Source organism: Telopea speciosissima, chromosome 8 (genome assembly GCF_018873765.1).
Source record: "Telopea speciosissima isolate NSW1024214 ecotype Mountain lineage chromosome 8, Tspe_v1, whole genome shotgun sequence".
NCBI classification, from domain to species: Eukaryota; Viridiplantae; Streptophyta; class Magnoliopsida; order Proteales; family Proteaceae; genus Telopea; species Telopea speciosissima.
The window spans coordinates 61,156,027-61,177,919 of NC_057923.1; the positions used below are offsets into that span (position 1 = coordinate 61,156,027).

General features: G+C 41.0%; 1 protein-coding gene and 1 long non-coding RNA gene across 2 annotated transcripts in view; one reads left to right on the forward strand and one right to left on the reverse strand.

Moving 5' to 3' along the window:
* The window catches only part of LOC122671979 (CMP-sialic acid transporter 2-like), a 75,506-nt gene that overhangs the window by 17,648 nt on the left and 35,965 nt on the right, over positions 1 to 21,893 (forward strand). The window contains exons 4-7 of the mRNA XM_043869480.1: positions 7,208 to 7,285; positions 7,521 to 7,565; positions 9,382 to 9,441; positions 9,565 to 9,687. Coding sequence (XP_043725415.1) covers positions 7,208 to 7,285; positions 7,521 to 7,565; positions 9,382 to 9,441; positions 9,565 to 9,687 — 306 coding nt within the window. The remainder of the gene's footprint in view (positions 1 to 7,207; positions 7,286 to 7,520; positions 7,566 to 9,381; positions 9,442 to 9,564; positions 9,688 to 21,893) is intronic.
* On the reverse strand, positions 4,559 to 4,912 carry LOC122671980. Its single transcript, XR_006334424.1, has 2 exons — positions 4,787 to 4,912; positions 4,559 to 4,683 (listed from the first exon to the last, which is right to left on the reverse strand). It is a non-coding gene; the product is annotated as an uncharacterized LOC122671980 (long non-coding RNA).

The following is a 21,893-nucleotide window of genomic DNA, read 5'->3' on the forward strand; positions in this document are numbered from 1 at the left end:
ACATTAAGCCACATCAAGTCATAAAAAATCAATATTAAGCATTTAAGCAACATCAGGGCGTACCCAGTGCACGAGGCTCCCGCCACTGCGGGGTCTGGGGAGGGTCATAATGTACGCAGCCTTACCCTTGCTATCGCATAGAGGCTCTTTCCAGACTCGAACCCATGACCACTTGGTCACTATGGAGCAACCTTACCGTTGCACCAAGGCCCGCCCTCTAATATTAAGCAACATCAAGTCATCAAAAATAAAAATTAAGTCACATCAAGTAATCAAAAATCAATATTAAGCCACATAAAGTCATAAAAAATCAACATAGAACTAGAAGACAACAAAGCTGAAGAAGCAAGCTATTGGAAGTTTGAAACAAGCAAAACATACATTTGGTTTATATTGTTCTTAGAAAATATGATCTTGTCAATAAGTAATTAAACTGCTCTTGATTTAGAGAAATGTTCTTGTTCTCGAAGAAGTTTGACTAATCAAATGATTTTATTTTTACATGAGACTTTTTGTATTGGTAGAACACAAAACCAGCTTTCCAACAAATCCAAGATTGCTTAAATATGGTTTATATTGAAGAAGTCATGTTCTGGTCAAACATTATTTGGTGTGCGTGAATGCTGTCAAAATCGCTTTGAATGAAAAATATTTTTTTAGATATCAAAACGAATGAATATTTTACCGCAATGTTTACCATATTATGATTTATGGATTTTTTATATTTGAAAAAAACCTTAGCATTAGTAAGTTGAAAATTTCACCTACTGCCAAAACTCCAGTTTTTGTTCTTGAATTGCAGGGTTGACTTTTTATCCTTTTGAAAATTTGTTCTTTTAACTATTTTTATTGGATTCAAATAGGGGGTATTTTCTTATTTATGAATAATATTTTAAGTAAATGAAACATTTACTTAAATGATATTTGGCATAAATAAGTGCTAGAACCTAGTCCGATACCAATTAAACCAGTGCAAGGCGCCTTGTACTAAGGTGATAGTCGCTTAGGCCCCTAGAGGTCCGCCTGGAGGCCTAGGCAGCGCCTTGACAACTATGCCTAGGACCCAATGGTGGTAGCCCAATCCGGACTGAGTGGAAAGGGCTACCTGATTCCATATGGTCTGATCAGAGGGTAAGTGGTCAAGTTACGAGTGTGGGAAGGTATTTGTACTCCATCTCACCCGGTTAAACTAGCCTTTCTACCAGATGCTTGATTTTGAATATTCTCTTATGATGATGTATTCTATTCCAACATGTAAGGCTATATAACACATCAAATATATGAAAAGAAATCAAACATGATATTTTAACAAATAAAAATTACTATTTACACTAAATACAAAGTACTTTAATGGTCTACATTGTGCCAAAAGTAAAGAAAAGGGTAAAAATGTATACCTATGAATGAAATTAATTAAAGTAAAGAAAATGCAAAAGATGCGAAACATGAGGTCTCCCACGGCTCAGGTGGAGACGGACGATTGACTTGCCTCTCTCTTGTTGAACAGAGTAACAACTATCTCGGACTTCGAACAGTGTGACGGCTACAAATGAGATTTTCATCACTTGAACCTCGGGCAGAGTAACGGCTGCCAACGGGACTTTCACCACTAAGAACTCGGACAGAGTGACGGCGTTACAGAGGATTTTAGGAGCCTGGTACTTGCACCTCGGACAGAGTAACATCGTCACACAAGACTAATGAGGGTAAACTGACAGGGTAGGTAGAGGAAAGGGAAAGAAAGTGGGGTATAAATGGTGCTAAGGGCTCAAACGAAAGACAGGGTACAACAACAAGAACAACAACAACTCAGCCTTATCCCAAATAAATGGGGTCGTCTATATGGATCCTTTCAAAAACAAAGTAAGAGGAATGAAGATGAATGAAGATTAAAAAAAAAAATGAAGAAATGGGATAAGAAAAGTAAGTAATGGAAAATGAAAATGAAAGTGGGAATGAAGGACAGGGCCATTAGGGGGAACTAAAACACTCAAAGAGGAGCAAAGGGGAGAGGAAGGTGCAAAACCCGAGGCAATAGGGCTCCTCGAAATAGAAGTAGAGGGGCTTGGGAAACGATGGCGTCGCAGAGACGTTTTGGAGGCCTCGCCAAACCGTATCACAGCCAGACGGTACCTTTTTTTGGGGGGGGGGGTTTGCAATTTTTTAGATCTTTGGGCCCTTTTTGGCTATTTTCTTGGGGGGTTTTTGGTTCTCCTCGTTGGTTGGGGAAGGTGAGTCGTACCTCCTTTAACATTTGGTAAAATGGGTCTTTTGAATTATTTTTAGGGATGTGAAGGTGATATGACTTGGGTGCAGGCGCAAAAGTCCTTGAGAGAGATACCGATGTCTGTTTGTGTCATGTTGTCGTTATTATCGGGGGATGACAAAATTCAGCATCTACACCAATTGCAAGTAGTCAAAGGCTTTGAGGATGTCAATTTTCATCAGGGCAATTGGGGGATGGTCTTTCTATCAAACCTCTCACAATCTCGTGACAGAGAAAAATGTTGTCAGAGATACAATGGCTAGGAATGAAAGCTGATTGGTTATCACTAATAAGAGAATCCACCACCAACTTGATTTATTGGCAAGGATTTTGGCAATAAATTTGTAGAGCAAATTGCAGAGTGGAGCGGAAATCAGAAATGGAGGAGGCACCCTCTTTCTTAGGAATGAGGCAGAGAAAGGTGTGGTTGATCCTTTTTTGATCTGATTAGGGTAGAGAGAGAAGCTTTGGAGGGCCTTGATAAGATCCATTTTAATGATGTCCCAACAGGCAGACTAAAACCCCGTACTGAAACCATCTGCACCAGGACCTCTATTGGCCTTGTGGAAGAGGATAGCTGCAAGGATGTCTGACTCAGAGGGAATGGCTTGAAGGGAGGCAAGGTGGGAGGGGGGATGGCTTTGTTGGAGAAGCCCATCCAGAATGGGGAGAGGGAAGGCCCAAAGGGCTGCAAAAATTAGTCAACAACTTCAGATTTAATATTTTCCATTTTTGAGAAGGTGGAGGCAGTGGAGGATACAAGAGAAACAATGGAGTTGATGTTGTGCCTAGCCTTCAAAGATTGTGAAAATAAGCGGAGTTGGAATCCCTAAGCTCCAACCATTTAATGCGGGATTTTAGTCTCAAAAAACTTTCCTCGTGGTCAATCAAAGACTGGAGTTCCAAAGAGACAGATTTCTCTTCTTCTGCCAGCGGGCCATAATGGACATCTGATTGAAGCCTGACTACTTGGATAATTGACAGCTTGGACTTGCAATCGGAAACAAGGGAAGAAATATTACCAAAGGTGGAGGAGTCCACATACCAGGGGGTCAAAAGTGGCATGGGAGGAAGGGAAAGTGGTTAATCAAGCTTCATTGACCAAAATTCTATCCAGCTTACGAGCAATCCTGGCAGGGGCAGTTCTCCTGTTGTGCCAAGAGTACTTCATATCCGTCCATCTCAGATGATTCATCCCAAATCTTCAAGGCAATCATAATAAGCCTCAACTGAGGAGTCCAAAAGGTGGTCACCTCCCAATTTCTTATGACTGAAACGGATGACATTAGAGTCACCTCCCAATGCCCAAGGGAAAGAACACACTTGAGGAGAAATACTACAAAGAACTGTCCAAAGTGATACTCGTTTTAGAGGGCAATTGACCGCATAGACGGCTGTTAAGAGAAAAGGGTGTTTGCCAAGAGGGTCGGTATTTTAAAATGAAGGATTGAGAAGAGGAAACCAAGAGATGGAGGTGGATAATGGTGGGGTTCCAAAGGCACCAAAGACAACTGTTAGGATGGTGACAGTAGTTAGAAATGAAGAACCAAGAGGGGGCAATAGCGGAAGCATTTGCGTTGGGCATTGGGCTCTTTTATTCTTGTTTAAACGAGACAACAAACCCAGCATGGAGGGCCTTTTATACAGGATCAGACTTCAGCTTGCTTGGAAGAGGAGTTGAGGGCTCTTGTATTATATAGAACATAATGGTTCATTGAAGAGGAGAGAGAGAGTGCAACAAAGACTCCTTTAAGCTAATCAAAAAGTTGCAGCAATTACATTAAATTGAATAACTTAAACTTTAGTCCAACAATGTCTTTCCAAAGCCAAAAGGAGGGTTCACATTGACTTTCTTGGAAACTTGCAAGCTCTTTTCTGAACACACAAAGGAAAAAAAAAACTCTGTCCAGAATCCAATCTCCAGAATTTGGTAAGATATTTTGATATTTTTATTCCTATTTTTTATGTCCAGAAATCTATAATTAATTTTTAACAGGACTGAGTGGCAATTGGGGCTCCTAACTGTCTAACAAACCATACCGAAATTGTTTACTGTGCATGAACTTTCCCATTTGCCCAAATGTCTAACCAGAATTTAACATTTGCAAATAACAAACTATACAAGAAAGTAGCAAGAAATAAGTTTCTTATGATTTGCCATCAGATCTTGCATCGTAAATGGTTATATTAGCTTCAACTTCGCAAAAGCCATGATAAAGTAAGAAGCAAATAATCAATTATTTTCTGCCCTGTAATAAGAGAAAATTTCTGCGTACCTTCATGTAGTTTCTAACATGAGTGAAATGTTCCGGGACACTCCACCCTTTGAAATGACCAAGAGCAACCTCCATATGGTACAGTTTAGGTGCCAAGCTTACATCAACAGCAGTAATTTTATCCCCATGAATATACGGCCCCTACAATGGTTAAATTAAAGTACATGAAAATCCCACAGAATCTGATATAGATACTTGAAAACACAATGGTAGAAGATATGCAAGAAACAACGTGAACACGTACATGGGCTTTGAGATCCTCCTCCAAGTCAGTCAGAGCGTTCAGCAATTCCTGTTCGGAGCCATCACTGGGATCCTTGCTCTTCAAAAACTTGAAAAAACAGGGGAAAATTTTCGATCCCCTGCAAGGAGGGGGAGGGGTAACAGTGCGGTAACAACGATATTCTCGAAGAGTGGGGGAGGAAGTCGAAAGATGAGGGGAGGTTGTGGGAGGAGTTCTTGGTACGAGGACCATAAGGAGGGGCGGTTGATGGAGCGGGATGGGGAGGAGAAGGCAGAAGGCCGACATTTGTAATAGTGGAGGCAGGTGGGAGGGGTGACTGATGGAGCAACGGGTTTGGGTCCACCCGAGAGGGAGGCAAGGGTTGAGAGTTAGGTCCTACTGGGTGGGCAAGGTGCTAGGAGCAATGGATCATTAAAGGAGGTGTGCTGAGACAAAAGCTTAGGCAGATGGTTGTGATAAGAAGAAAAGGAAGAGCTGGCCTGAGAGATGGGTCCCAAGTCCCAACAAAGGGATAGGAAAGGTGGGCCAACAATGTGTGTGGAAGCTTCCCCCAAGGTGGGACCCACAGTTAAGATGGGAGAGGTTAAAGGTAAAAAGGGGGGAAGAGAAGGAAATTATGTCACAGTGACATCGGGATCAAGGGAGACAGAAGAGTCAAAAGAAGGGGAGGAGATCCGTCAGGCAGAGAAGACAGAGCCTGAAGATTCGTCCACAGTTCCCCATGGCAGAAAACGGTTGTGTCCATCTGTGTGGAGCAAGGAAAGGACCAGCTGTAGGGAGATGGTTGCAGTATCATGGCCGCAGAAAACGGTTGTGTCCATCCTCCCACCAAAAGTGGAGCGGGCGGCCAGGAAGAGAAACCAGAGAGGGATTGAGCTGAGTTCAAGTTTGTTGAGTTGGAGGTACCGATCCAATTGCCTAAGAATGATTGGTTTCCAAACCGAACCCTGCAACTTCCATTGTTTGGATAGAGAAGTTTTGACAACGGGGAAGGGTGGCTGACTACCAATAAAAGGCCCCACTAGACAATTTTCCCACTTTCAAGCTTCGTTTAGGAGGAGCAACGGGCATTCTTGGAGGATTCGATGACGGTTGGGGGTCGGGACAAAATGTAAGAGGAGGCCTTTCCCTAAAGGAGACTGGACTGCCTGAAGAGAGGACCAGGCCAAGCCAAGGGAGGGGCCAGCAGGGGGTGGTGGAGGAAACAGGGGAGGGTCCTCGGGTGGCCGCAATGGGTTCAGGCATGTGGTTGGTTAATCTTCAGGCCTGGTCCGAGGGGGGAAGGGAGACTATTAATGAGCCTCATTGTGGAGAAAGTTCCATGTCGACCTATTTTGTTGCCATTTCCCCTGAGCCCTGGCTCATTGCCTCATTCCCCTTACTTTCTGAACTTTCTCTACCAATTAAGGACTCTAACCAGAAGCACATGTAAGGCCATCGCATCCTGGTAATCAAGCACCGAGCTTCAATCCTATGTGATAACAGGTTCTCTCTTGCAAAGTTTAGCCCACATTTATGAAAGAATTTGGCTGGTACCCTGAAACTCCTTTGATTGCTGTCGCAAATTATGAAAGTAAATAGTAATTGGGCCCTGACTTAAAGGGAATACAATTGAATCCTCTTTCAATCCTATGACTCAAAATAAGGATGGAAAGACTCTTAAACAAACTTGTACATGTTTCTAGACTAAAAATGTCATACCAGAGGTTGTGGGCCCTGTGATAGATGTCAAATTTGGACATTCAGACTCATAAGAGAATGCTAGTCAAGACTCAAGAGATCCAAATTTGGAGGTGCCAGACCTAGAGAGTCTTCCCATGTTGTTAGAGTATCGTGTTACCCCTCTCTCCTCCCCCCCCCCCCCACCCCCACCCCCACCCCCACCCCCACCCAAAACAAAAGGAAAAAGGGGCCAACTCGGGAGGCTAGTCTGAAGTTCTGGACTGTGTGGTTCAAAGCATAAGGCCTTGAGGTTAGCTCTTCCTCAGGATGTTTTCTAGAGAGGGTTTCTAATATATGTATTAATGAAATGAAGGTACATATTCAAATGATGTTTTGACCTTTATCCTGAGCATACACTAATAGTCTAATACACCCATACAAGAATGCATCTCGGTAAGCACACCAATGTGCCATTTTTCTAATACTGAATATAAGTGGCTTATAAAAAAAGAGCATCCCAGTGCACGAGGCTTCCACTACTGCAGGGTCTGGGAGGGCCAATAATTTTTAAGTGGCTTATAATTTGTATAAAATTGCTGCGACATTGTTTTTTTTAAAGGTTGTATTTGTTGTTATGTTTTCAAGATTTCTAGTTTGTGAGTTGAGACATTGATTGCACAGTTGGTAAAGGTTCACGAGGACAGGAAATTTACAATTCATGCCTTTCAAGCCTGAAATTTTCTCTTAATGTTCTTACAGGCAGCTCGCAGTAACGTGCTTCTTGCTGTTCCTGCATTTCTGTATGCTATCAATAACTATTTGAAGTTCATCATGCAGGTATAGGTCGTACTTTACATATTTGGTTTTTTGGTTCTGTTTTTTTTCCTTTGAGTAGGTATTAACTATGATAATCATTTTTACTGAGTAAACAAGAAGGTAATGTCTTTTGGGTTCTGTTTTTATTTTTCTTGAGTAGGTATTAACTATGATAATCATTTTTACTGAGTAAACAAGAAGCTAGTGTCTTTCCAGTTGGTTCAACTTCTGAATTGTGCTATTACTTTATTTGCAGCTATACTTTAATCCTGCAACCGTGAAGATGCTGAGTAACTTGAAGGTATTTTTTTCTTCTTATGTGATATTCTATTCACGCTTAACGATGACACTGCTAGATAATAGTTTTTCTTCTTTAAACTGATGAAATTCTGGTTTCTCTTGTGGGTGTTTATTGCAAACCTGATGGACTAGTATCTGTCTAGCAATGGTAGTATCAATTATTAGCCTAAAACAAAGATATTTTGGATTAAGATTAGCCAAAATTTTCATAGTGTATTTTCAGTTGTTCATGGTCAATTCCATGTGCATTATTGGATGACGTTGGTGGAGAGTATCATGTTTTTCAGATTCTATTAGGTTAAAATTGTCATTATTATTGCGAGAGAGCAACTTAAGTAAATCCAGCAGACATTTTTTAAACTTCTAGTTGAATTACTTTGCTACATGAACCCTTTTTTAGTTTTAGCTCTGCTTTCCTTCGTGGCCTACCTAGGAAGGGCTTCCTGCGCCAACCGATTATGTGGATAGGTAGACCTCAAGATCCCCTGCTCACATTAAATTTTAGCCTAAATGTAGTTTGCTAACTGCAAAGTGAAAAAAAAAAAAGAGCTTTGAAAACTTATGACTGTGGGAGTGCACAGTAGTGGTCAGAGTACCAATAGGCATGCATGGACATAACGGGGATGCATGCCAATACATGGGAGGGTATTTGATTGAATTAGGTTCTGAAATTTGACATGTGGCTAATTTAGACCATGTCCTCTCTATCCAATGGTTAGAATAGCTACAGTACTTGTCCACATGGCACAATGCTGTGGGCAGCGTAGGATCCGCTTCCTAATCAGGTAGCGGTAGCACAAAGAACCTCTTGTCTTCATTTGTAGTCATTTATTATTTAGTTTTTGGGGTCACGGGATACTTGAGAAATCTATCTTCTTTTAGTAAGCAGCATTTCCTTTACCTTGTTCCATCAGCATATGGTGACAGAAAAGTTCTTTTTCCCTTTTTTTTTTTGGCTGTCAAACACCATGGGGAATGCTATTAGAAGGAAGAAGAAAGTACAAGGAGAATGAACCTAAAGGATTGAAGTAATCAGTTGCCATTCCAATATGAAGACTCGTAACATAGATAAAATAACTCCCCTAATGTAAAAAGAAAGACCTCATAGCTTGGTTAACTCATCCTCATGGGAATGGCCAACCTAGGAATCCAGTGGAATGGGATGTTCAGCATGAATGCTCTAGGATTTGGATAATTTCTTTCCAGAGTTTATTTAGTGAACTGTATCTGCTTACTTCTTACTTTTGTCTTTCATTTTTCTTTTATTTTCCACCATTTGTCATTTTCCTTTTTTCATTTCTCATTTTATTTCCCACCCCTCTTTTTTCATCTCTTCATTCCCCTTTTTCTGTTTAGACCTCAGTTTTCCGTACCTTGTTTTGTTTGGATCCATGTAGCTGACCCCATTAAGTTGGGATAAGGCTGAGTTTGTTGTTGTTGGAGATCAAAACCAGAAGAAAAAAAGTAATTTTTTTAGACACCATCTACTCTGAACTATCTTATGAATTTGTTTTTTTTTCTAATAATTATTGGGCTTCCAGAATCCAGAGCGCTTCCATTTTGTTTATTTTCTTATTGGCTCCTGGCAGATACATTGGTTAAGAAACTTCTCTTTTTCAGTCCTCAAGAACTTCCTTGGTTGTTTGTCAGCTAGACTCTTCATAATATCCATTTCTTTTTCTTTCACTAATTTATCCTGTTTCTACCTTAACGTTTGAACGTGTAGTAGAATGAATTATCCTCTTCTCATATTAGGCCCTTTTTGTTTTATCCTGACAATATTATAATATTTTTATGGGAACTGCCAATGTATGCAGGTCTTGGTTATTGCTGTTCTATTAAGGATAATCATGAGACGTCGTTTTTCAGTCATTCAGGTTAGTGGAAAAACTAAGTAATATTCAAGTTATTGATTTGAATTCATTTCAGAGTATGTACGACTACATGCATGCTAAGATTCTCAACCTGCATGTGTTATCTAAATCATTTTGTTATGACAGTGGGAGGCTCTCGCTCTGTTGCTCATTGGAATCAGTGTGAACCATCTTCGGTCGCTTCCTGAGGGCACAACAGCTTTGGGTCTTCCTGTTGCAACTGGTGTATATATGTATACATTGATCTTTGTAAGTGACAACTTACTGTTTCTTTGGTTATGGTGCCTGTTGTGAGTTTGATTTGGACACTTTGTGTCACTACCCCACTTACATATTTAACAAGAGTACATTAGTGAAGAGGAATATTCCAAAAAGGAAGTAAAACATGGCCAAGGGACGAGGTCCCTGAAAGCCCCAAAAGAAGGTATGGTGTGCATCTGTTCTGCACTGGAAATGAGCCCAACAAAATAGAAGACTAAAATTCATGTTCACCTGCATAGCAGAAAAAACTCGGAGAAAGTAACGATGACTTCTTTGCAACAGGAAGTCAACTGATCTCAAACATGGCAACAGTATCCAGAGCTTATCTACCCCAAAGTCCAAGCATCTTACTAGAAATAAATGCAGTCTGGTGCATTGCTAACTTTTTTTGTTTTTGGTAGAAAAGTGCATTGCTGGCTTTTGTGGTCTGTATTTCCTCTCTGGGTGGAATTTATAGGGAATAATATCTTTCCCACCCCAGTCTAATAGCCAGAGAACTTCCCTCAACACATATTGTCAACTTCCCAGTCTAACATATCCATTTTATCTCTCAATCTGCCCCTTTTATTGATCTCTGTAAAACTCATTGGCATTTGCTTCAACACTGACAAAGCTTAGTCCTAAAGAACATGGTCTGTAGAGGGGGAAAAAAGATCAACTGCCTCTGCTATATGGACTTCTGATTCCACCCTTGTGTTAGAGTTGATAGTAAATATGTATCAGGGGTAGTTCAGGAACTAGACTTCTAACTAGTTCCCTTTTTATGTCTCTTTACCTTTTACCTCCCTAGGGAGGTGATTGTAATACTTTTAGTAATTCTATTTGAGCAATATAGGTGTGTTGGAGAAGTCTCTCTAATACACACAACTTTCAACCGTAACTCTCTCTTCTTCCCTCTCTTGTCTCCTTCTTCTCTAACATCTTCCTTCCTTCTCCATTGTTTCCCTAATCTGAAACTCAACTTGGTATCAAACCAGGTTGGTTTGAGAGTCGTATTTGGTTGCTCTTCTCTATTCTTTTCTTCTCTTTGGAATCCTAGGATTCAAAGGGTTTCAAAGAGAAGCTACCAATGTAAAGAATCTGTGGTATAGAAGTATGAAATAGGTTGGAAATAACCTACTCAGCTGTTTGGAGGTGTTCTTTGAGCTTGGTTGAAGCTATTATGAAGTTTTGAAGCCATTCCATCACCTGCAACTATTACCGCCAGCTTCAAGTTCGAGCCCCTGGTTCTCTCTCTCTTGGCCTTGGTTTCAGCCTTGGAATGGCTCCATAGAATCGCCCAAAGGTGCTCTTTTCATCCCATCTGGCCTTGGTTTCAATCTTCTACTACTGCTTGAGCAGTACTCTTTTTCGTGGAATCCCTGTTTCTGCCCAGGTAATATCGGGACTGCAATTTCTCTGCTCCTCTTGTTTCTGGACTGCTATGTATTGCTGCCTTTGCTGAGAAATGTTTAACATCAGCCTGTGTGAGGGCCTTGAGATTGTTTCAGATATGTTATTTCTTGGTGAATGCTAGGGTGAAGCCCCTTTTTCCTGTTTTTCCTTTACTTGAGCCTCTACAGGTTGCCTTTACTTGCTGGTTCTGTTTTATCAGACCTGTTTGGAAGTTTTTTTTTATTTGGGTAGAGTGTGTACTCCCCACTTGAACAATGGGTGATTCTGAGATTTCGGGACCGGGTATAGCTGAATCACAGCCTGTCCCTTCTCCTCAATTTGCCTATGAAAGCACACAGTTTCAACTTTCCTTTGTGAAACTTGATGAGACAAATTACTTGGACTGGTCACATTCTGTGAAGCTTTCCCTTAGGAGCAAAGGGAAGCTTGGGTACATCACAGGTGCTATCAAGCCTCCAGAGCCGAATGCACCTACTTATGAGAAATGGGAGACTGAGAACTCTACAGTCATGACATGGTTGATCTTCTCCATGAAGCCTGAGATTGGGAGAAGATTTATAAGAAAGGAGACTGCCAAGGCCATCTGGGATAGTGTCTCTCAGGCCTCTGACAGAGTGGGTGACTCTGCCAAAGTGTATCAGCTGCATCAAAAGATTCATTCCATGAGGCAAGGGGACAGAACTATTTCTGAGTACTATAATGCGTTCCTTAGTCTTTTGGAAGAATATGACCACTACTGGGACCTCCATTTGACTAACCCGACGAATGAAGCGAAGGTGTATCAGACCTTTGAAAGGGAGCGGGTATTCACTTTACTTGGTGGTCTGAACCCCGACTATGAACCCATCCGGCTCCAACTCTTAGGCCGATCTCCTCTTCCATCTCTTAGTGAGGTCTGTAGTCACCTACAGAGTGAGGAGACTCGGCATGTCACTATGGACTCCACATCAGCATCATCTCATTACAAGTCAGCTCTCAATTCCAGTTTTTTTCGAGACACCCGTGGGGGTAGTAGAGGCCAAGGGCCCAATCGTGAGGCAGCCAGTGTAGTAGAGACAATTGGTGCCAGTGGAGTTGGGAGAGACATGTTTAAATGTGATCACTGTGGGAGAACTGGGCACACTAAGGATAGGTGTTGGTCATTTCATGGTCGCACCCCTAGCACACGTAGTCGTGGTGGTCGTAGAGGGGAAGCTCGAGCTCACTCCGTGACGACTGAGCCAGATGCTCCACAGGATGATCCTATCTTGGTTGACACAGTCCGCCGGATTATATCCCAGTTGAGCACATCTCCTGCATCTACCGTGGCCAGCTCATCTTCTTCCTCAGCCTTGCAGGTCTCCGCTACAGCCTCTACTGCAGCCCAGTCTTGGGTCATTGACTCTGGTGCCACTGACCACATGACTGGTATGTCCTCTAATTATGATTCCTATACCATTTGCTCTGGTAAGGATAAAGTTAGGATAGCTGATGGATCCCTTTCCTCGATATCTGGTAAAGGTAGTATCCCTGTTACCTCCTCTATTTCCCTTACCTCAGTTCTTCATGTTCCTAACCTTGCTGTTAACCTTTTATCTGTAAGTCACTTGACTAAATCCCTCAACTATTGTGTCACCTTTTTTCCTTCTCACTGTCTCTTTCAAGATTTGGTGACGAAAAGGATTATTGGTAGCAGACGTGAGGAGAAAGGCCTTTACCTTTTTTATCCTGGTGTACCCACCGCTCAGTCCTATGTGTGTGGACGTGATGACAGTAGTTCAGTGGAGTCTGTTATGTTATGGCATCGGCATCTAGGCCATCCATCTTTTGTTGTAATGAGGAAACATTTACCTCACTTATTTTCTTCTGTTGCATCTTCCCATGTTTTTGAATGTGAACCATGTATGTTGGCCAAACATTGTCGCTCCTCTTATCCATATAATGGTAATAGAACTGCTGCTCCTTTCCATATTATACATACTGATGTTTGGGGACCTTCTCCCACTACTTCTTTATTTGGCTTTCGTTACTTTGTCTCTTTTGTCGATGATTTTTCTCATGCCACTTGGACTGTTCTTTTGAAAAATAAGAGTGATGTTTGTGAGGCATTTCAGAATTTTTATCAAATGATCCTTACTCAGTTTGATACCCGTATCAAAGTTGTCCGGTCTGATAAAGGGGGAGAATATATGTTTAGTGGTCTCCAAGCTTTCTTTACTAAGAATGGCATTCTCCATCAGTTAGCGTGTGTTGACACACCCCAACAAAATAGGGTTGCTGAGAGGAAAAATCGCCATTTATTGGAGGTCACTCGTAGTCTCTTGTTTGGTATGCATGTTCCCACGACTGTTTGGTCGGCTGCTCTTCTCACTGCTTCTTTCCTCATCAATCGCATGCCAACCAAACTTCTTGGTTTCAAATCTCCCTTAGACATCTTATCTCCACAGGTTTCTGCTTTCTCTCTTCCTCCTAAAATCTCTGGTTGTGTTTGTTATGTGCATGTTAACAAATCACATCGCACAAAACTTGATCCCAAAGCCCTCAAGTGTCTTTTTCTTGGCTACTCTTCTACTTCTGAAGGTTACCAGTGCTACCATCCTTCTTCTCGCGGGTGCTTCACCTCCAAAGATGTCACCTTCCTTGAATCTATTCCTTTTTTTGCCCCATCTCAGCATTCTCTTCAGGGGGAGAATTGTGAGAATGAACAGGCTCCTGATTCTCTCCATTACCCACTACCTATCTCTCCCTTTATGCTTGACATTGGGAAGTCTGTGAATCTGGATGATGTGCATACTGATTCGGTGGTTGTGAATCGCCAGTGGTCCTAGTAAGGAGAAAGATTACCACATTACATACGAGAAAAGGTGAAGGCTTGCATAATGAAAGAACGAAGACCTACCAAGAGTCCTCTTTGGATCCAGATCCACTCTTCTCACTCAGGTGATCTCCCTTCTCCTTCTTTATGTGATTTAGACCTCCCTATTGCTGTTCGCAAAGGGAAAAGAGCTTGTACTAATCCTATAGCCCAGTTTGTTTCCTGTGATGCTCTTTCTCCTACAAGTCTTGCCTTTGTTACTGCCCTCTCTGCTACTTCTACTCCCAAAAATGTTATTGATGCTATGTCTGACCCAAAGTGGAGACAAGCTATGTTTGAGGAAATGATGGCACTTGAGAAGAATGGTACTTGGCAACTGGTGGATCTTCCTAAGGGACGTGTCCCTGTTGGATGCAGATGGGTCTACACAATCAAGTACAAATCTGATGGGAGTGTTGAGAGATACAAAGCAAGGTTGGTGGCTAAGGGATACAGTCAAGTCTATGGAATTGACTATCAGGAGACATTTGCTCCGGTTGCCAAACACAACTCAATTAGAGTTCTTTTGTCATTGGCTACCAATAAAGAATGGCCATTATACCAGTTGGATGTGAAGAATGCCTTTCTCCATGGGGATTTGGAAGAGGAAGTGTACATGCAAACTCCTCCAGGCTTCAGAATGCCATCAGCTGAAGGGAAGGTGTGTCTCCTCAAGAAGGCATTATATGGTCTCAAACAGTCACCAAAGGCATGCTTTGAGCGCTTTCGGCAAGCCATTCTAAAGAATGGATATTCCCAGAGCCAAGCTAATCATACTCTCTTTACTAAGAGGGGCCATGGTACCATTACAGCCCTTATTGTTTATGTTGATGATATTGTGGTCACTGGAGATGATATAGTTGAGATAGATAACCTAAAGAGTTACTTGCCACGACAGTTTGAAATTAAAGACTTGGGTCCCTTGAAGTATTTCTTAGGCATTGAAGTATCAAGGACCAAGAAAGGAATTAATATATGTCAACGGAAGTTTGTTCTTGACTTGTTGACCGAGACAGGAATGTTGGGCTGCAAACCAGCCAATTCTCCTATTGAGCAAAATCATAAACTAGGAGAAGATTGTGGTCCTTCTCTAGTTGATGCGGGAAAGCACCAAAGGCTAGTGGGGAAGCTTATCTATCTTGCCATGACACGCCCAGATATCTCCTATGCAGTGGGAGTAGTGAGCCAATTCATGCACGCTCCCAAGAGTGGCCACTTGGATGCCGTGTACCGTATTCTTAGATATTTGAAGTCTTCTCCAGGGAAAGGATTGTTGTATGCCAGACACAACCACTTGAAAGTGGAAGGTTTCACTGATGTTGATTGGGCTGGCTCCATCACAGACAGGAGATCCACTTCCGGTTATTGCACCTTTGTAGGGGGTAATTTGGTTACATGGAGAAGCAAAAACCGGCATGTTGTAGCTAGATCCAGCGCAAGGGCAGAATTTAGAGCTATGGCCCATGGAGTATGTGAACTTATATGGTTGAGAAGACTTGTTCAGGAACTGGGATTTGAGACTGAAGGTCCTATGAGACTCTACTATGATAACAAGGCAGCCATCAGTATTGCCCACAATCCTGTTCAACATGACCGAACCAAGCACATAGAGGTTGATAGACACTTCATCAAGGAGAAGATAGACTCTGGCTGCATTTGTACAATTGTACTCCCTTTGTGAAGACTGGTGATCAGTTGGCAGATATCCTCATCAAAGCTCTTGGCTCTCCTCAGTTTAATGTTCTTCTAAGCAAGCTGGGAATGCATGATATATATTCTCCAACTTGAGGGGGAGTGTTAGAGTTGATAGTAAATATGTATCAGGGGTGGTTCAGGAACTAGACTTCTAACTAGTTCCCTTATTATGTATTTTTAACTTTTTATGTCTTTTTACCTTTTACCTCCCTAGGGAGGTGATTGTAATATTTTGAGTAATTCTATTTGAGCAATATAGGTGTGTTGGAGAAGTCTCTCTAATACACAACTTTCAACCGTAACTCTCTCTTCTACCTTCTCTGGTCTCCTTCTTCTCTAACATCTTCCTTCCTTCTCCAGTGTTTCCCTAATCTGAAACTCAACTCCTTGACCACCCTTTTAAGTATGACCATGGTAGAGGACGAGAGGAACTATTTTCCTTATGTAACTTGTCAACATCATTGTCAACTTCCAATTATTATGACTTAAAAGATCAGCAGCTTTATTTATGAAGGTCTGTACTTGGTATTTACTCCAGCAAGGCAGCAATAAAAGCAATACCTCAGATTCTTTCTTATCTGAGAGTAGTAGATACCCAGGTGCAATCCCCCCATCCCTGGGTTTTTCTTGCTCGCTTAAGTGATACGTAACTTTTTTTCCCTTTCTTTTCTGATCATTATATCTCCCTTGCTTGCCTCTAACTTTGTGGGCCGCCGCATAAGCTCTCAAGAGGGAACCACAGCATAAAGTTTGCCTAGTAAGCACATAAGCCTTGGAACTTAGGCTTTTATTGCGTCTTTTGTATGTTTACGAGGCCATACATGATGTGCATCACCTCTGTATAACGAACATGATCACTAGAGAGAACATCTCTCATAAGATAACGATCTAGGTGATACAACCTATGGTTTCAAAACCCTAATTAGGTTGCACAGGGTTGCACAGGGCTCATCCAAACTAGGAGATTCCAGAGGGAAAACAGGAGCTTATTACCAAGACAAGCAACACAAGTGAAATTTGGAAAGAAACTTGAAATGGAGGGCTATTAAACAAATAGGGAAGAATGCATGTTGGGGCTGCAACTACCGCTAAGAACAGAGTAAATCCCATAAATACACTTTACCTAATAAGAAAATAGAAGAAACAGGGAAAAATATAGAAGAATATTATCAGTTCACCATGAACTGTTACCCAGGTTGACCATCAACCCAAGTGGACTTTCCCTTCAAATCCATCTGACAGGAGACCCTTCCTCTGTTCCAAAACCATAAACCATTCCATTCATTGCAAGAATCGATTATATCAATTTTATATATAGATTAAACTCTAATTGAAAAAACAAAAACTTTTGTAGAACTGAAACCCAAACGAAGAAACCAAATATTCCCTATGTATCTACCAAGGATTCTACTTGGAAAGATGTAGAGCTAGTAAGAAGCAAGGTATAGAATTTCGCGATATATCGGTATCTCGGGCCTACCGAGATATCCGAAATATGGCGAAATTTCGCCGAAATATTGCATTTTTTCTGCCATATTACGGGAGTCCATCTCGGTGGGTTTTTGGCTATATCTAGGTCTGATACTTCATGGACACCCTTATTTAAGCTAAATAAACACATTTAAACCTTCATATTGCAAAAAAATGAACTCAAAGTGGTGTTTTGGGCTTGCACCCTTGATTGACAGTATACGGTCGCCGACCCTAATGTATAAATAGTTAGATACACATTGATTAGGCAGTTAAAAACATAAAAGAAATTTAAACAAACTAATTAAAACTCATAAGATATAATTCATAAATCATATTCTCATAAACTCCATAATAGTCAATGACTCAATAGTCAATACTCAATAGCTCAATAGTCAATACACAAAGTCACAACTCACAAGTTCACAAATCAGTGAAATCACAACTTACAACTTACAAGAGACAAGACTCACAAGACTCACAAGTCACAAGTGCTAATAATAGTTGTTGTGCCTTCCTGGATCAACCCCACTCATGACCCGCTGGAGTCGACGTCCATTGCTCTCTGTTTGAAGGGCATATGTGGACCACGGTATAGTTTCGGAGAAGAAACGAGTGTAGTCATCCACAACTGTCATGTAAATGGAGTCATTAACATACTGTAAGTAACCTATGCTAGGATATGGGTTAGGGTTACCGATCGGTCCAGCCTGTGAAGAAGATGATCCAGTATGATATGATGTTGGCGGAAGCGGCGTTGGCACTGGCTGCATGTATGGCTGGTGAGGTTGGTAGCTAGGGTATGCAAAGATGTCATCTACAAAAGATGATCCAGTATGTCCCTGGGACTGGGACTGGGAGTCATAGTCCCCTACCCCACTAAATTGCTCATATCCGTATCCACCGTGAAGTTGTGATGCACTATAATCTGATGATAATGGAGTGGTATGTGCGTCAAAAGATGGGGCACGCAAATGCCCAGTCAATCGTCCTTCCCTATCACCCATACTTAAACCGTCAACAGAGCTAGATAAGTCATCAATGTTCATATAATCAGCTTGTAACTGTGTTTGTCGACCCCTACGCTTCCTATTGTATGGTTGTATGGGGGCTTGTGAGGGTGGGGGTGCGGGGTCACGTGCACCGTGGTCCGTATCCTATGTGGCATGATCAAATTGTGTCTCTCCAGTGAATCGGACTGGCTCTACAGGCACCGTATCCTCACCTACCACATAACGCTCTCGCATTCCATCAAATTCTTCACCACCACCACCACCACCACCATCACCATTACCACCATCATCATTACCTAAGGACCTAGATCAGTCATCATCATCAGCAACATTACCACTAGTGGGCTGGAATGGTATGAGTGATGCTTCCCATGCATGTATCTGACCCTCGTCAGCCATATAATCATCCACATTAGCACCAATCTTGGAATCTATCACGGGTTGGGCCTCCTGATCCAACACCGGCTCACCTCTATCCCTCACCCAATCCATAATAGGGTTCTCATCTTCTGAATCAACTTAAAAGATGTTGGCGAGGTCAATAGTGCCCCTTTGTCCCTCATGTCCCATGCATATGTGTTGCAGTTTCAGCCTCAAGTTGTAGTGCACATACACCATATTAGATAGACGTTCAAACCCCAATCTGTTGCGCCTCTTGGAGTGGATGAGCGCAAAGGTACTCCAGTTCCTCTCACAGCCAGATGCGGAACATGTTTGGGTAAGGACCTTGATTGCTATTCTCCTTAAAATCTCAGCTAATTCCCCATACAACACCCACCATTCAGCTGCATTACAAGTTTACAACAAAAAAAGACATGTGTCAAATGTTGTTTCAACTTTCAACTTTCAATACATATGTAATTTAAAACTTAAAAGAATTAGGTATTGAATTGAGTACCAGCATCACCGCGTGCTCTGCCTTGTATTGCAACATCGGTTCCAAAACTTCCTAATGCATCCCTAAACATCTTCATCTACACCCATGTGGAAAATTAGTAATTACTTATTACTAATTAGTAATTACTAATTGCTACTTACTAATTATATTCCAAATGAATTCTAAGACTCACCTCATTGTTGCAAATAGCTTGTAGTTGACCATCTGGCTCCAACTTCTTCACTACTTGTTTCACAGCATTAATAAGTTAAGTTTCCAACCCAAGCCTATTATTATATTGATACTTAGGGTTCAAGTAGTATGCTGAAATTTGACATATAGAAATGAGATATTGTCAAATGCATAGGTAATTAGTAAATAGTAATACTATGAATTAGTTATATAAACAAATTTACTCACTAGCCTTATGTAGTGGATGCATAAGTTGATTCTCCCAGCGAGCATTGATGATATCCAAGAAGTGCTTGCTACTGCGAGGAGCCACACTGTAGACACTATCTTTCATTAAGTCCATTGCAGCATATAAAACTGGCATGGTAGGGCCCTTGAGAGCGGAGTCAGCTATATGTAGAACTTTAACTACTGGCTCCAAAACTTTCACCACTTTGCTTAGCTTTGTCCAAAAGTCCTCAGATGACATGGTTGCTTGTGCTTCCCTCCTACTTGCAGTATTGGAACCCTTCCATCCAAACCACTCCTCAGAAGCAAACATACTTCTCAGCTTGGCCTTCTTTGTCTCAATGCTTTTTAGGGCAATGTAGTTGGTGGCAAATCTTGTGATGCCCGGCCTCACCAAGTCACCCCCACATTTTTTCCTCAATAGATTGAGTGCAAATGAGTGGTTGTATACAAAGTTGGTGACTTGTCTTACACTTTCAACCACAGTCTTCACCAACTTTAACTTTCCCATATCCTTTAGCATTAGATCAATGCAATGGGCTGTACAAGGAGTCCAGAAGAGCCGGTACTTACTGTTGTTCATCATCTTCTCACCGGCCAGCTTAAAGTTGCTTCCGTTGTCCGTTACAATCTGGACAACGTTGTCAATTCCCACATCTTTTTCAACCACTTCCTTTAACAATCTGTAAATGTATTTTGCATCCTTTATCTCTTTGGATGTATCCACAGATTTGAGGAAAACTGTCCTCCCATCACAATAAACCATAAAATTGATGATGGACTTTCTTATAGGCCTAGTCCATCCATCTGCCATTACAGTCACTCCATATGTCTCCCACATACTCCTCATCTCCCCAATGTACTCATCAATCTCAGACTTTTGTTGAGGCAAATAAACATTCATTACCTCATATGGGGTGGGGCCCTTGAACCCTGGGCCAGCCTCTGCAATTGTATCAATTATGGTATCATAATGGGGGCCTTGTGCAGTGTTTGCTAGGATGGTATGGTATAGCATCCACTTAGCTATTGACTCTTTAATTAATCTCTTCATCCCCTTCTATGCTCCTTTTATTCTTGGTTGACTGCTTCCTTTCTTCCTATGTAGTTTAGGATCTGATGCTGATGGTGGTACTGGTTCTGCTAGAGGTGTTGGGGCTGCCTTCACACTTTGTGATCTTTTAAAAGGATTGAAAGATCTAGAACCTCTAGATGTGCCAGCTCCTCCACTACCCCTACTCTCTGTCTCTGCTGATCATCTTGAAAACTAACTCTACTCCTTCAAACAGTCCGTCAAAAGCATAGTTCAAAATCTCGCGAAATCTCGAGAATTTCAAGAATTTCGACCCTCTCGAAACGAAATGACCCCTCGAATAAAAAAAATACTAAATTTCGATCGAAATTCTCAAGATTTCGAGATATTTTCAAAATCTCGAGATATTTTCAAAATCTCGCGAGATTTCGAAAATCTCGAGAAAATGCTTTATATAAAATACCATGTTTCGATAGTCTCGGTCGAAATTTCGACCGAGACTGAGAAACAAAGCATTTTTCCTCTTTTGCTTGGTTTTTGAAGGTTTTTGCTTATTTCTTCTTCAATCTTCCACTTCCCACTTGAATCCTTGCCACATCTACGCCGGAATCACTTGGAGAACAAACTTCTTAGCACATCTGTGAAGCCTTTCCACTATTTCAGGTAAAACCATATTCTCAAAATTGATTTTTTTAGGGAAATGATTGATCAACATGTTTGTTTGTGATGAAATAAATATATGTTAGACACCGGAAGCCGATCTATGACTTCACGGTGTCGAAAATTTTTTTTGGTATATATATTATTTATTTATTTTTCTACTTCAAAAATTGGATTTATTTACAACAAAAATAAAAAAATAATAGGGGTTATGTATATTGTATGGTGATGAATTAAATATATGTTAGACACCATTGGCCGATCTATGGCCTCATGGTGTCAAAAATATTTTTCTGCCAATAATTAATTATTTTAATTTTTGAAAATTATAAAAAATATTTTAAAAATTCAAAAAAATAGCAAAAAATAAGAAATAATATGAGGTTTTTGTTTTAAAATTACTGAAAAATATAAAAATAAATTGTACATACTTCTTATTTGCTGCCCATTTACATATCTTTTCGATTTTGTTGTGCTAGGCCAATATTTATTTGAAAAATATTTTTAAAAATTGTTTTTAAATATGAGAAAAATATGAGGGTTAGGGGAAAAATACTAAATAGTTATATACTTATATACTTGTGTTAGTGCTCTTAAATCTTAATTCTTAAACATTTAAAATTTTAAACTAAAAGAATTGATGTGCTTCAGCGATTAATGAATTGTCTTTTATTCATGCAACAATAAACTAGTCTGATTATGACGAACCGTGGTAAACGATAGAGCCAGAGGCAAGAGGGGTAGAGGCAGCCGGCCCAGACCCAGGAGGAGGGGAGCACACCCAAGCGCACTAGGGGT